The sequence below is a fragment of the Lepus europaeus genome, chromosome 16, assembly GCF_033115175.1.
Source record: "Lepus europaeus isolate LE1 chromosome 16, mLepTim1.pri, whole genome shotgun sequence".
NCBI classification, from domain to species: Eukaryota; Metazoa; Chordata; class Mammalia; order Lagomorpha; family Leporidae; genus Lepus; species Lepus europaeus.
In genome coordinates, this window is record NC_084842.1 from 58,450,875 (window position 1) to 58,464,232 (window position 13,358).

The 13,358-nt window shown below is 37.1% G+C and overlaps 1 protein-coding gene across 3 annotated transcripts in view; it reads left to right on the forward strand.

Moving 5' to 3' along the window:
- PDS5A (PDS5 cohesin associated factor A) overlaps nt 1-13,358 on the forward strand; it is a 137,557-nt gene that overhangs the window by 103,833 nt on the left and 20,366 nt on the right. For all 3 annotated transcript variants that reach the window (XM_062212636.1, XM_062212635.1, XM_062212637.1), the window contains exons 24-28: nt 630-753; nt 940-1,144; nt 1,586-1,700; nt 10,660-10,792; nt 11,316-11,435. In XM_062212636.1, the coding sequence (XP_062068620.1) occupies nt 630-753; nt 940-1,144; nt 1,586-1,700; nt 10,660-10,792; nt 11,316-11,435 (697 nt within the window). The remainder of the gene's footprint in view (nt 1-629; nt 754-939; nt 1,145-1,585; nt 1,701-10,659; nt 10,793-11,315; nt 11,436-13,358) is intronic.

Here is a 13,358-nt window from a genome sequence, read left to right on the forward strand (position 1 = left end):
CATATCCTTTCCTTTTATTTTTTCATCTGATACCTCTTCCCTCCTAAGTGTGACTCTGACCCTACCTCTTCAGTGAAGGTAAAGGATTTCGCTGGGTTCCTAACACATATACATGTACACATGGATTTCAAAATGTTTACACCAAACTAAACATCTTTTAATTCCATTTTCCATGAATGTTTTGAAGTACCTTTGTATGTATATGCGTAAAAATATGTAATAATTGTATTTTAAATGATAGATGGCTTTTAATTATTTCAATTTAAAAGATCCTTTTTCTGCAACTGTATGTCTGTCTCTTCAAATGAGGGATATGGTTCTTGAATAAATGGCTCTTCCCAATGTTGTAATTCATTTATTGCAAAAGTAATCAGAGCTTTTTTACTGTTGTGGAAGATTTATTCTAGAGCAGACTAGAAGTGAAGGGAGATGACTTTGTTTTCACAATGTCATGATTTGATCCTTTTTTCCCTATGTTAAGTTAATGAATTCAAAGTTGGTTTTCTATATTTGTACATTATACTGTGCGTAAAATATTCCTAAGGATTTTACACTCAAAAGGGGTCAAAACATTCTTATGAATGATAATGGTTATAGAAAATGTTTATTTCTTTTTTGTTTATTTATAGTAAATCTGATATGTCTCGCTTGCGATTAGCTGCTGGTAGTGCCATAATGAAGCTTGCTCAGGAACCTTGTTACCATGAAATTATTACCCCAGAACAGTTTCAGCTCTGTGCACTTGTTATTAATGTAAGTATCAATTTTATATTTGTCAATTACTTTTCAATTAAATACCTTTTCTGTGGTTACAAGTCTACTTAATTTATATACGCACATAAGGAATTACTAGTATTACCTATTATATCCCATTATTTATTATTTCCTCAATATAATTATCATTTTAAGTTAAATGTTAATGTTTCTGTGCCACTATAGGATGAATGTTACCAAGTAAGGCAGATTTTTGCTCAGAAGCTACATAAGGCACTTGTGAAGTTACTGCTCCCGTTGGAGTATATGGCGATCTTTGCCTTGTGTGCCAAAGATCCTGTGAAGGAGAGACGAGCACATGCACGACAGTGTTTGCTAAAAAATATCAGCATACGCAGGGAGTACATTAAACAGAACCCTATGGCTACTGGTGAGTAACTTCAGAAGTTCTGAGTATACAAATATATCTTGTCAATGTTTCAGTTGGGGAAGGGTCATATATTTCTATTTATAGTTCATAATAAAACTGGGAGTGTTATAAAATGCTGATGCTGTACTTAAGATTTACTTAACTGAAATCCTAGTTTCTGAGTACTCTTTATACCTCATAAAACTGGTATAGGTTACTGTGTGTAGGAGCAGTAGTGAAGATATTGCAAAGATGTCAGAGTAAATAGTTTTCTCCTGGCTTTGCTAGGGACCCCCTAGGTAATAAGTTCATTTTTTTTTTTTTTTGGCTTTAATATGTTTGAAAATTAAAAGTGTTTTAATGTCATCTAATTATCATGTGGACATTAATTTAGAAGTAACTATGGGAAAAATATAAACTAAAGTGGTTCCTCTTATTTTAATAATAATGTTTTTGTTTTAGAGAAATTATTATCACTGTTGCCTGAGTATGTAGTTCCATACATGATTCACCTGCTAGCCCACGATCCAGATTTTACAAGATCACAAGATGTTGATCAGCTTCGTGATATCAAAGAGTAAGTTACATTGCTTGTCAAGAATTTTAAAGATTATTTTAATTTTTATAACGTGCTAAATTCCTATGGCTTATTCATTTGTTGTAAATTATAAGTTTTATCTTTTAGTGTTGTTCCCATCTGATGAGCTCTTGCTAATGGTTTTTCTCCTTGTCTGTTTGCAGTCATTTAGCTGAGTCTTTCTAATAGGTTAGTGTGGTTATTTTAGTTTTTATATTGTGATTTTTATTGCATATATTATTATGGGCTTCAGTTACTTCCGTTTGGTTTAGAAAGCGATGCAATAAAAATTTATTTACTTAATCTAAGCTTCCCTTGTTACCTCAAAATATAGTATCTTTAAAAACAACATGTCTACTAATGAAATATTCTGTCACAAGACTGTAGTAATAAAAATAAGATTTGTTGCGCTGATCAGAGGGATTTGCTGCTAGTGGAAAGGCAATTAAAAACGCTTGTTTAAGTGTTTTACTTATGTAAAATAGAGCTTTGTATATGATGCAGGATCAACGAATGAAAGAAAGCCAAGGATTATCTACAGATGACCTTTAAGAAATTTTAAAGGGGTATTGCATTATTTCTTCATTGATAGATTTTTTTTCCTTCATGCTTTCAAATTGATGCCTTCAGCTTATATTTAAAGTTGTAATTTGTTACAGTTTTTCTGTTTGTAAGACAGTAAGAATTATTTCTGATCTGACTTAAGGTTTCAACATTTATCTTTCCCCCTTTAGCTTTGATAACCAAATAGTTTCAGACTTCAGACACTATATATTATCCACCTTTTTTTTTTTTTTTTTTTTTTTTTTAAGATTTTTATTTATTTATTTGAGAGTCAGAGTTACAGATAGAGAAAGGTCTTCCATCCACTGGCTTGCTCCTCAAATGGCCGCAACAGCTGGAGCTGGGCCAATCCAAAACCAAGATCCTAAAGCTTCTTCGGGGTCTCCATGGCCCAAGTAGTTGGGCCATCTGCTGCTGCCTTTCCAGGCCATAAGCAGAGAGCTGGATCAGAAGAGGAGGATCCAGTACACGAGCGGCACCAATACGTCACAGCACCAGTCCCCCAATATAATTCTTAAGCATCCAGATTATGAGCTTCTTCCACAGGAAGGCAGCTTGTGATTCTAATGTTGTTTTTCCAACACATCATTCAGATAATACTACCTTTAAATTTCAAATGCTTGAAAATAAATCTATATACCAGTGGAAATTTCAAAAAATGAATAATAGAATGGAAAAATACAAGGTTATATAAAATCTTTTGGTAAGCATTCCTTCTCTTCTGTCTTATGGAATATATTGAGAAGAAATTGGTCATATTTTTATTCTTTAAATATTTATAATATTTCTGCAGTGAAGCCATCTGAGGCACAATTTGCATGATTGGAGGTTTGTGGATGTAAACTGTGCACAGTTATTTTGGTAAAGATACTCTAATAAAAATGTTCTTTTTAAAGATTTGTTTATTTATTTGAAAGGCAGAGTACAGAGAGGGAAAGAAAGAGATGTTCCTCAAATGGCTATTAACAGCCATTGCTGGGTCTGTACAAAGCAAGGATCTTCATCCAAGTCTCCCACATGAGGGACATGTACCTAAACACTTGAGCCATTTTCCACTGCTTTTCTAGGTGTATTATCAGGGAGCTGGATCAGAAGCAGTGCAACGAAGATACGAACTGGCACCCATATAGGATGCCAGCATTGCAGACTGTGTCTTAACCCACTTTACCACAACGCCAGCCTGATTAGCTATTTTAAAAAGCTTTGTAATTAGGTTACAGAAGGGTTTAGTCCCAGCTATATGACTAAAACACTTCACTTTGCTTATCTGTAACCTTAAGGGTTTGAAATAGAAATTTTCTGAAAGGGTCTTCCAGTTTTTTATATTTCTATTCTATTTGAAAATTCTATTGCTTTGCAACAATTTCTTTATTTGGTGATTTCCCAGAAAGTACTTTCATAAAGTGAAACAGTGATATATATTTGCCTAAAATACAAGATCTGTGTTAGAAGACCTTGTAACTGCATTTTGTTTTTCTTTTTTTACTTGAAAGGCAGAGAAAGATTTTTCATCTACTTGTTCGTTTTTCCAATGCCTGTAACAGTCAGGGCTTGGGCAAGCTGAAGCTAGGAGCCCAGTACTCAATCCAGGTCTCCCTCGTGGGTAGTAGAGACTTGAGTACTTGAGTAATCATCTTCTAACTCCTAAGATATACATTAGCACTGAGTTGAATTGAAAGTGGAGGAGCCAGAATTCAAACCAGGCACCCCAGTATGGGATGTGTGCATCCCCATTAGTATCTTAGCTGCTGCACCAATGTCCACCCCAGTATAGCTGCATTTAAATTGCAAGGCAGTCATGTGGAAGGCAGATTAGACTTATGGGAGTTGGCTATGATGTGGGAAGAGTATTGAAGTATGCAAAATAATTGGAGCTAGAATTGAAATCATTGACACATATTTTTTGTTCTGCCTAACATGTAACACTTTTTAGTATCTTTGAACATTAAATTTTTCATATAATTTAAAGTGCTAAATAAAGTGTGGTTATTTAACCTTACGGAAATTAGTAACTTAGTATGTTTAAAACCCCTTATGATTACTTTTTTTAGTTGTGGTAAAATGTATTTAACAGAATTGGAAATTTTTACCATTTTAAATATACCATTGAGTGAAGAAATGTGTGCTCAAATACTTTTACCATTTTCTAATTGGTTTGTCTTTGTTGTTGAGTTTATTTCGATATTAATCTCTTATCTGACATTTTGACAGGTATCTTAATGCACAAAAGCTTTTACTATATAAATATAAGAGGATTTTTTCCCTTGTCTTATAATTTGCTTTCAGAAACCACAGCCAAATTCATAAAGATTCTTTCTTCTAAGATATTTAACTCTTAAATTAAGATCTTTGATTCCATTTTGAATTAGTTTTTGTATAAGCTGTGAGGTAAAGGTTCAGAATCATTGCTTATCCTGTGGATATCCAGTTTTTCCAGCACCATTTCATGAAGCATCTATTCTTTCCCACAAAGATTTGACACCCTTGATGTGGATCATGCATGCCAGGGTTTATTTCCAGGCTTTTTTTTTTTTTTTTTTTTTTCCAGTTTGTGTCTATCCCTGTGACGTATGACATTGATTATTATAGCTTAGTAGTTTAAGTTTGTTTTTTGGCACTGTTTTCAGTGTACAAAGCTTATGCCTGCTTGGTTGTTTTTATTCCTAAATATTTTATTCTTTGAGATCCTTCTATGTAAATGAAATTGTGGTTTTAATATCTTTTTTGGATTATTCATTGCTAGTGTATAACTTTTTTATTATACAAAATTTTGTAGAATTCCTTTATTGAGGGGTGGCTATTTCATGCCACAGTGAAAACATTGCTTGGCATTCCTCTATCTCTTATCAGAACACCTAGGGTCTGTTCCTCACTCAGATTCCCCTTTAAGCTTACTGTTAAGGGGCTCCCCTGGAGATGGCAACAGTGGCTCCATTCTTGAGTCCCTGAAGCTCACATATAGGACCCATATTGCATTAGCTTACTTAAGGGATAATGGGTTTTAATGTTGTCTTTCAGCCTTGATATGTTTTTTTGTGTACTAGGAATTTGCTTCCTCTAAGGTATCCAATTTTTGATGCTATTGTTCATAGTATATCATCTTTTTTATTTGTGTAGCGTTGGTAGTAATGTCCACATTTCCATTTCTGGGTTTTGTAATTTGAGTCTTCTTTGTAGTTAGTCTTACTGAAAGTTTGTCAGTTTTATTGATCTTTTCAAAAGCAACCTTTGGGTTTGTTGATTTTCTCTGTTGTATGTATCACTTATATTTGCTGCAGTCTTTATTACTGCCTTCCTTCTGCTAGCTTTAGGCTTACTTTGCTCACCTTTTTAAGAATTTTAAGATGTGCTCTGCTATGGTGGGAGTACCTAGAACAGGCATATAACCCACACATTGGGAAATCAGAATTAATAGGAGGAAGGAAATAATCAGTACAAGAATTCTAAGAGTGTAGATTTCAGATGTATCACAAGGGGCACCAAGATTTGCTAGAAAGAACAGAGACTCATATAAGGACCTGGAGGAGGAATATCGGAGGAGTCAGTGGAAAAGCAGTATCATGTTAAAGAAAATTTATAAAATTCAAAGAAATGGTTGGGTTATATGCCAGGTATTCTACACATTTTATTTAATTCTCACAACAGTTTCTGGGATAGTTTTTGTTGTTTCCATTTTACAGATGAAGAAGCCAGCAATGATAAGGTCAGGTGGTCATTCCCTTTTGAATTGAGCTTCAAAGCATTCACTGATAACCTTGGCAGTAAAGTAATCCAGTAATTGCCTAAGGATAAGGAATAGAAATAGGATAGACAAGTCCCTAAAGCAATTGGATATGAATAGTTTGGGAAGAAAACAGTAGTACATCTCTAGAAGGTGGACTTTGGTTGCAGGTAAAGAAAAATTGGTTCTGGTGCAGGCACTGTGGTGCAGCGGGTTAAATCCCCAGCCTGCAGTGCCAGAATCTCATACAGGCACCGGTTCGAGTCTTGGCTGCTCCACATCCGATCTAGCTCCTTGCTAATGTGGCTGGGAAAGCAGCAGAGGATGGCCCAATGTCCTTGGACCCCTGTACTCCACGTGGGAGACCCAGAAGAAGCTCCTGCCTGCTGGTTCCAGACTGGCTTAGCTCCAACCATTGCCACCATATGGGGAGTGAACCTGCAGATGGAAGACCTCTGTCTCTGTCTTTACCTCTTTCTTTAACTCTGTCTTTCATATAAAAAAAAAAAAAAAAAAAAAAAAAACAAAAAACAACAAAAAAAAAACTGGTTCTAATAAATTGAGGAGAAATGTCCAAAACAAAAGAGTGGGTGGGATCCTAGGGATCAATAAAGGGAAAGGAGGGGAATATAATTTTCCAGGACTGGGGTTAAGAAGTCGAGGAATTCCCATCGGAAGAATTGTTTCTGTATGAGATAGGAACAGAAGATGGTCGGTGAGGATGGTAGAGTCATAGATTTGAGGAGAATAACAGATTTAAAACAGCCACTATGAAGAACTGGACAAAAATTCTGACTGGGAACTCAGGATAGCTGGTTAGCAGTAAGTACAAAAATAAAAATCTTATGTTTACATCAAGTTCCTGAGCTGCATGATTTTTCTCTAGCAGTAAACATTCTGGATAATGGCTGCCAAGAAGCCAAACACTTGGAATGTTCCAGATTTTTAATTTTTCAAAGCAAGTTATCAGAAGGAAAATTGGTCAGAGAGTAGAGACTATTTTCAAAAGGGTGATTAAAATTTTGACTCTCAGAATATAAATTAGAAACAAATGAAGTAAAAGTGGTGGAGTTGAGAGCAAGGAGAGAGGGGCTGGAAAATTAGCAGGCTGGTGGCCCAGAGGGTCCAATGAGATCAGAGGACACATCTGTATTCCACAAGTATCTGAAGAAAAGCTGGAAGAAAAGGAGATATGCAGAAAGTGGAATATTTGAATTTATGATTTCACAGTTAGATGAGGTTCCTAGGAATAACTGATATACACATATGGGACAATAACTAGAATTGGCACTAGGGAAGATAGACTCTGAACCTACTCTCCAATCCTAAGTATGCAGCATCTAATAGAATGAACAGCTGTAGCTTTAGGAGGCTACAAGGCAAGTTCTTTTGAGAGGAGATGAGCTTAGTTTCAACTGTAGCAACAGGTGAAAGGAACATTCATAAATGACTGTTTTTTATGGAAAGTATGTTCCGAAGAGCTCAGGGGAAAGTTTGGAAGAAAGGAGGTAGCTCTGTTAGATGAAACATGAAAAAGTTCAGCATTTTGTACTACAGAGCATAGGCAAGCACTGGACATGATGTTTATTGGGTACTGTTGAGGATAAAGTTGAAAGGCATGGCCTAGAGTTTTCAGTATAACTCTGATTTCCCAAAAATGCAGTCTTAATATATGTGTGTACTGTTTAATAAAAGATGCATGCATTGTTTTATATCCTGCTGTTTTATAAAGGAAACAGTGTAACAATATATTGAACAATATTCCAAGTGACAGAATTAATTGAACAAATCTCTTATTGTTAGTACATAGGCAACCTACTTAAAATTAAGGTTGAATTTGTATTCTTATCACAAGACTGTCATACTTTTCTCCAGTTGCTAGAAGACATTAAGTATACTTTATTTTGGTGTACCTTTACATACATATTTAAACAAAACCTTATTGTGAAGTATTTTGTTAAAACTTTTCAAAAAGGCCGGCGCCACCGCTCACTAGGCTAATCCTCCACCTGTGGCGCTGGCACACCTGGTTCTAGTCCCAGTCGGGACGCCGGATTCTGTCCCGGTTGCCCCTCTTCCAGGCCAGCTCTCTGCTGTGGCCCGGGAGTGCAGTGGAGGATGGCCCAAGTGCTTGGGCCCTGCACCGCATGGGAGATCAGGATAAGCACCTGGCTCCTGGCTTTGGATCAGCGCAATGCGCTGGCCGCGGCAGCCTTTGGAGGGTAAACCAACGGCAAAAGGAAGACCTTTCTCTCTCACTGTCCACTCTGCCTGTCAAAAAACAAAACAAAGCTTTTCAAAGAAATGTATCTATGTCTGTGGTGCAATGAGAATGCTTCCTTAACATATCCCCTATGACTGAGAGTAATTATGCTATAGTTCTGTGTAAAGGGATCAACTAAATCTTTAATAAAACCTCAATAGAATTCTGAATCCAAAGAATTGATGAAGTGATTTCAGCATTCACATAAATAAAATCTTTCAGAATTTACAATCTGAGAGTTTAGCACATAGCAACCCAGATGTTAGTTTATTCTGTAGATTTTTTTTTTTTTTTAATTTTTTGACAGGCAGAGTGGACAGTGAGAGAGAGAGAGAGAAAGGTCTTCCTTTTTGCCGTTGGTTCACCCTCCAATGGCCGCCGATGGCAGGAGCCAGGTGCTTCTCCTGGTCTCCTATGGGGTGCAGGGCCCAAGGACTTGGGCCATCCTCCACTGCACTCCCTGGCCACAGCAGAGAGCTGGCCTGGAAGAGGGGCAACCAGGACAGGATCGGTGCCCCGACCGGGACTAGAACCCGGTATGCTGGTGCCACAAGGCGGAGGATTAGCCTAGTGAGCCGCGGCGCCGGCTAGATTTTTCTTTTTTAAAGATTGAGTTATTTGTTTGAAAGGCATATAACACAGAGTAGGAGAGAGAGTGGGGGAGGGTGGGAGAAATCAATCTTCTATCCACTAGTTCACTCCCCAGATATCTGCAACAGCTGGGGCTGGGCCAGTCTGAAGCCAGGAACCAGGAACTTCTTCCAGATCTCCCACATGGGTGCAGGGGCCCAAGCACTTGGATCATCTTCCTATGCTCTCTTAGGTGCATTAGCAGGGAGCTAGATTGGAAGTGGAGCAGTCACGTCTCCAGCACCCATATGGGATGCTAGCACTGCAGACAGAGGCTTAATCTTCTACACCACAGCACCAGCCCCAATTTTTGTTAAATGCTTAAAATGAATCTTCATTTTCATTCTGGTCTCATCTTTCTGTCTCTGACTTAGATCACTTAGCCCCTCTAAAGTACTTTTAGATTCTTTATAAAATGGAGAAAAGATTTTAAATATTCAGAATTAGAGGGATTCCATGAAAATAATGTAGAGTAAGTTACAGACAGATATGCAGTCATTAAATACCAGATAATTCTTGGTTACAGTTATTGTAATTTCTTATTTTGCTCCTTTATTTGATTGTCTAAGATTTGAGCAGTCATTTAGATTTGATTTAAACTGTTAGGTTAAACACCTGATACTGCCTTACTGTAGTCACTTAAAACATGTATGGGGAATATAGGATTTAAGATTTATTTATTTATTTGAAAGGCAGAGTTACAGAGAGTAGCGGAGAGAGACTTCCATCTGCTGGTTCACTCTCCAAGTGGCCACAATGGCTGGAGCTGGGCCTCTCCAAAGCCAGGAGCTTCTTCCAGGTCTCCAACATGGGCCATCTTCCACTGCTTTCTCAGGCCATAGCAGAGAGCTGAATCGAAACTGGAGCAGCTGGGACTTGATCTGGCATCCATATGGGATGATGGCACTGCAGACGTCTGCTTTACCAGCTGTGCCACAGGGCTGGCTCCTCAGTTTTATTTTAAAAATCCTCATGCCCCTTTCATACATTTATGTGTTAAATGATTTTACAGTGACAAATGGAAAGGAGCGGGGCTGGTGCTGTGGTAGAGCAGGTAAAGCCACTGCCTCAGTGCCAGCATCCCATATGGACCCTGGTTCAAGTCCCGGTTGCTCTACTTCCAATCCAGCTCTGCTATGGCCTGGGAAAGCAGTGAAAGATGGCCCAAGTGCTTGGCCCCTGAACCTGCGTGAGAGACCCAGAGTAAGCTCCTGGTTCCTGGCTTTGGATCAGCACAGCTCCGGCCATTGTGGCCAATTGGGGAATGAACCAGCAGATGGAAGACCTTACTCTGTCTCTGCCTCTTTTCTCTCTGTAACTTTTTCAAATAAATAAATATTTTTTTAAAAAAGAGCAAAATGCCTTTAGGTGTCACTACCTAGCTCAGCCTCGTATTACACACAGTTCAGAATTGTATCCCAGCAGAACGGCATATTAATCATAGACAATTTGCATAATTTACAAATATTCCAAATGCTAAGACTTTGCTGGTTTGTTCATCATTGCCCGGTGTTAAGTCACATCAAATCACTTAAACATTTATTTTAAATACCTGTAGTGTAAGTCTTTATGTGCCTCATGAACCTATTAGAATTTCTTATGTTAAGCTATGTTTTCATATTTTAATATATTATTTGTGATTTTTATTTTTTCCAATTGAATAAATATTGTTAACAGGAAACTAACAAGGTTTTCTTTACATTCAAACAACATAACTTCCGGTGAGATAATCCATTAAGCAAAAGCTCCTACGTTTGTTTTTTTTAATGTTTACCATTTAGGTGCCTATGGTTCATGCTTGAAGTTTTAATGACAAAGAATGAAAACAATAGCCATGCCTTTATGAAGAAGATGGCAGAGAATATCAAGTTAACCAGAGATGCCCAGTCTCCAGATGAATCCAAGACAAATGAAGTAAGATGAGTATTAAGCCAGTGGATATTAAGATGTTATAGAAAAACATATAATTACCCTTGTTTTTCCTCACCATTACATAATAATTTAAGTTGTAGAATATTTGTAAAAATATACTTATAATTAATGTTTATTGCATTTCATTAAAATGAATTTTACTACTTCTGGAATTTTTAATATTTAAAAGACATTAAAACTTCTGCAGAGCAAGAGGATAAGAATAAAATTTTAAAGTGTGCCATATTTTGAAGTTTTATTTAAAGTTACAGACAAGCACCCTGTCTTTGATTTGACATTTCTATTGCATGGTTGACTTGCATGTTAAATTATGGTAAAGAGTTTTTCTTGACCAGGAGACTACAAAAGTAGCATTGCTAAGCAGTAATATGAGATACTTAAGGAATAAATAACCACATACCCTTCCTTCCTTTAAGTCTAATTTATTGATTTTGTGGAATTGGTAGTACTTGTGATTATTTTGCAATAATGAGACTTATAGCATCTTTGTTTTTTTCCTCCCTAGAAACTTTATACAGTATGTGATGTGGCTCTGTGTGTTATAAATAGTAAAAGTGCTTTGTGCAATGCAGATTCACCAAAGGACCCAGTCCTCCCAATGAAATTTTTTACACAGCCTGAAAAGGTAATTTTTTTCTCTTAGCATTTTTTTTTTAGCCACACTAAACTGATTTAAATTTCAGTTACCATCAATCCTAGTGGCAAATTTTGGATTGTCTTTGCTACAAGTGAAAAAAAAATACCTGTGAGTTTATTGAGGGATGGGAAATTTCCTTCAAATCCTTAAGCATCATTCTTACCTGACTAGTAAAAAAAAAATCAAGCTTCTGTTATTCTTAATCTTCCTTCTCAGTCCTTTTCATTTGAAGAGGAATTTTCAGGTTTTTTAAAAAGCTAATTTGATAGGCCAAAAGGTGTAGGGGGGCCGGCGCCGCAGCTCACTAGGTTAAGCTTCCACCTGCAGTGCTGGCACCCCGGGTTCTGTCCCGGTTGCTCCTCTTCCAGTCTAGCTCTCTGCTGTGGCCCAGGAAGGCAGTGGAGGATGGCCCAAGTGCTTGGCACTTGCACCTGCATGGGAGACCAGGAGGAAGCTCCTGGCTCCTGGCTTTGGATTGGTGTAGTTCTGGCTGTGGCGGCCATTTGGGGGGTGAACCAACGGAAGGAAGGCCTTTCTCTCTCTCTCTCTCTCTAACTCTGCTTGTCAAAAAAATAAAAAATAAATAATGGTGTAGAGAGACAGAAATCCCTTCTGCTGGTTTAGTCTCCAAATAGATGAATCAAGACTGAAGCTAAAAGCCAGGAACTTGGTCTAGGTCATTCTCCTGGGTAACAGGAAACCATTTACTTGGGTTATCACTGTTGCCTCCCAGGGTCTGCATTAATAGAAAGCTGGAGTCTGGTGCCAGTGGGAAGGGTATCCATTTCAGGCACTCTGACGTGGGATGTGGGCATCTGAACTGCCCTCCCCTCAGATTCTAAAAATATTTTAATTTCATTTTACTAAAACCATTGTTATTTCTGTAAAGAAAATGTTAAATTTTAATACAGTATAAATACACTTAAAAATGAAATGAAAAGAGTTAATGCAGTTGATTCTGGCACTTGTTAGGCCTAGATTCTCTTCAACCACTTGTAGCTTGAGAGAAAAACTTAACTCCTCCTATAAGCGACATCTTTCTAGTGTGAATGAACAATTATCTAGTGATTTTATCAAGAATTTATCATATAGTAACCATTCATTACATGAGATTAATAGCTAACAGGCATAGTGCATTTACTTCGCGATCAGCAAATTATATTTTCCATCTAAATAATTTCATAGTTACCCAAACTTTTTTGTTTTTTTTTGTTTTGTTTTTTGTTTGTTTGTTTGTTTTTTCAGTTAATTTGGGTTTTGAAAAAATTTCTTCTTAAATTGTTTTTATTTGCTGCTTTTTAGATGTCATTTTGAAGTTTATCTTTCCTGTGATTTGTTTTAGAAACTAAGTTACGAATATTTTTAGTTTGAAAATACAGCACTTAACAAGTTTTTACACACTGTGATCATGTAGATCTGCCTTAGTCATAACCCCCTGGTTTATTCTTACTAACACAGTCTTGGAAATGGACTTTAAATTCCACTTTAAATTGCCGAACTTTGGTAAAAATGTTTTACCTGATTTACTTAGTGTTCAGCATTGAATATGCCTTACTTTTAACAGAAATAAGAATAGCAAAGGCATTTGCCCCCTGATTGAACCACTGGTCTTTATGAATGTTCTTCAGTGGCCCTTGACTTAGCCTTTGTCTCTGTCGCTCTGCCTCACAAATTTAAGAAAAAAAAAAAAAAGGTAGGGAACAGGGCATTTAGCCTAATAATAGTTAAGATGCCCATCTCCCATAATGGAATACCTGGGTTCTATTCCTAAATCTGGCTCCTAAGTTCCGCTTTCTACCAGTGTAGACCATGGCAGGTAGCATGATGGCTCAAGTAATTGGGTTCCTGTAACCCGCTTGGGAAACCTGACCATGACTTCTGGCCAGGGGGCATATAAGAGGTGAACTAATG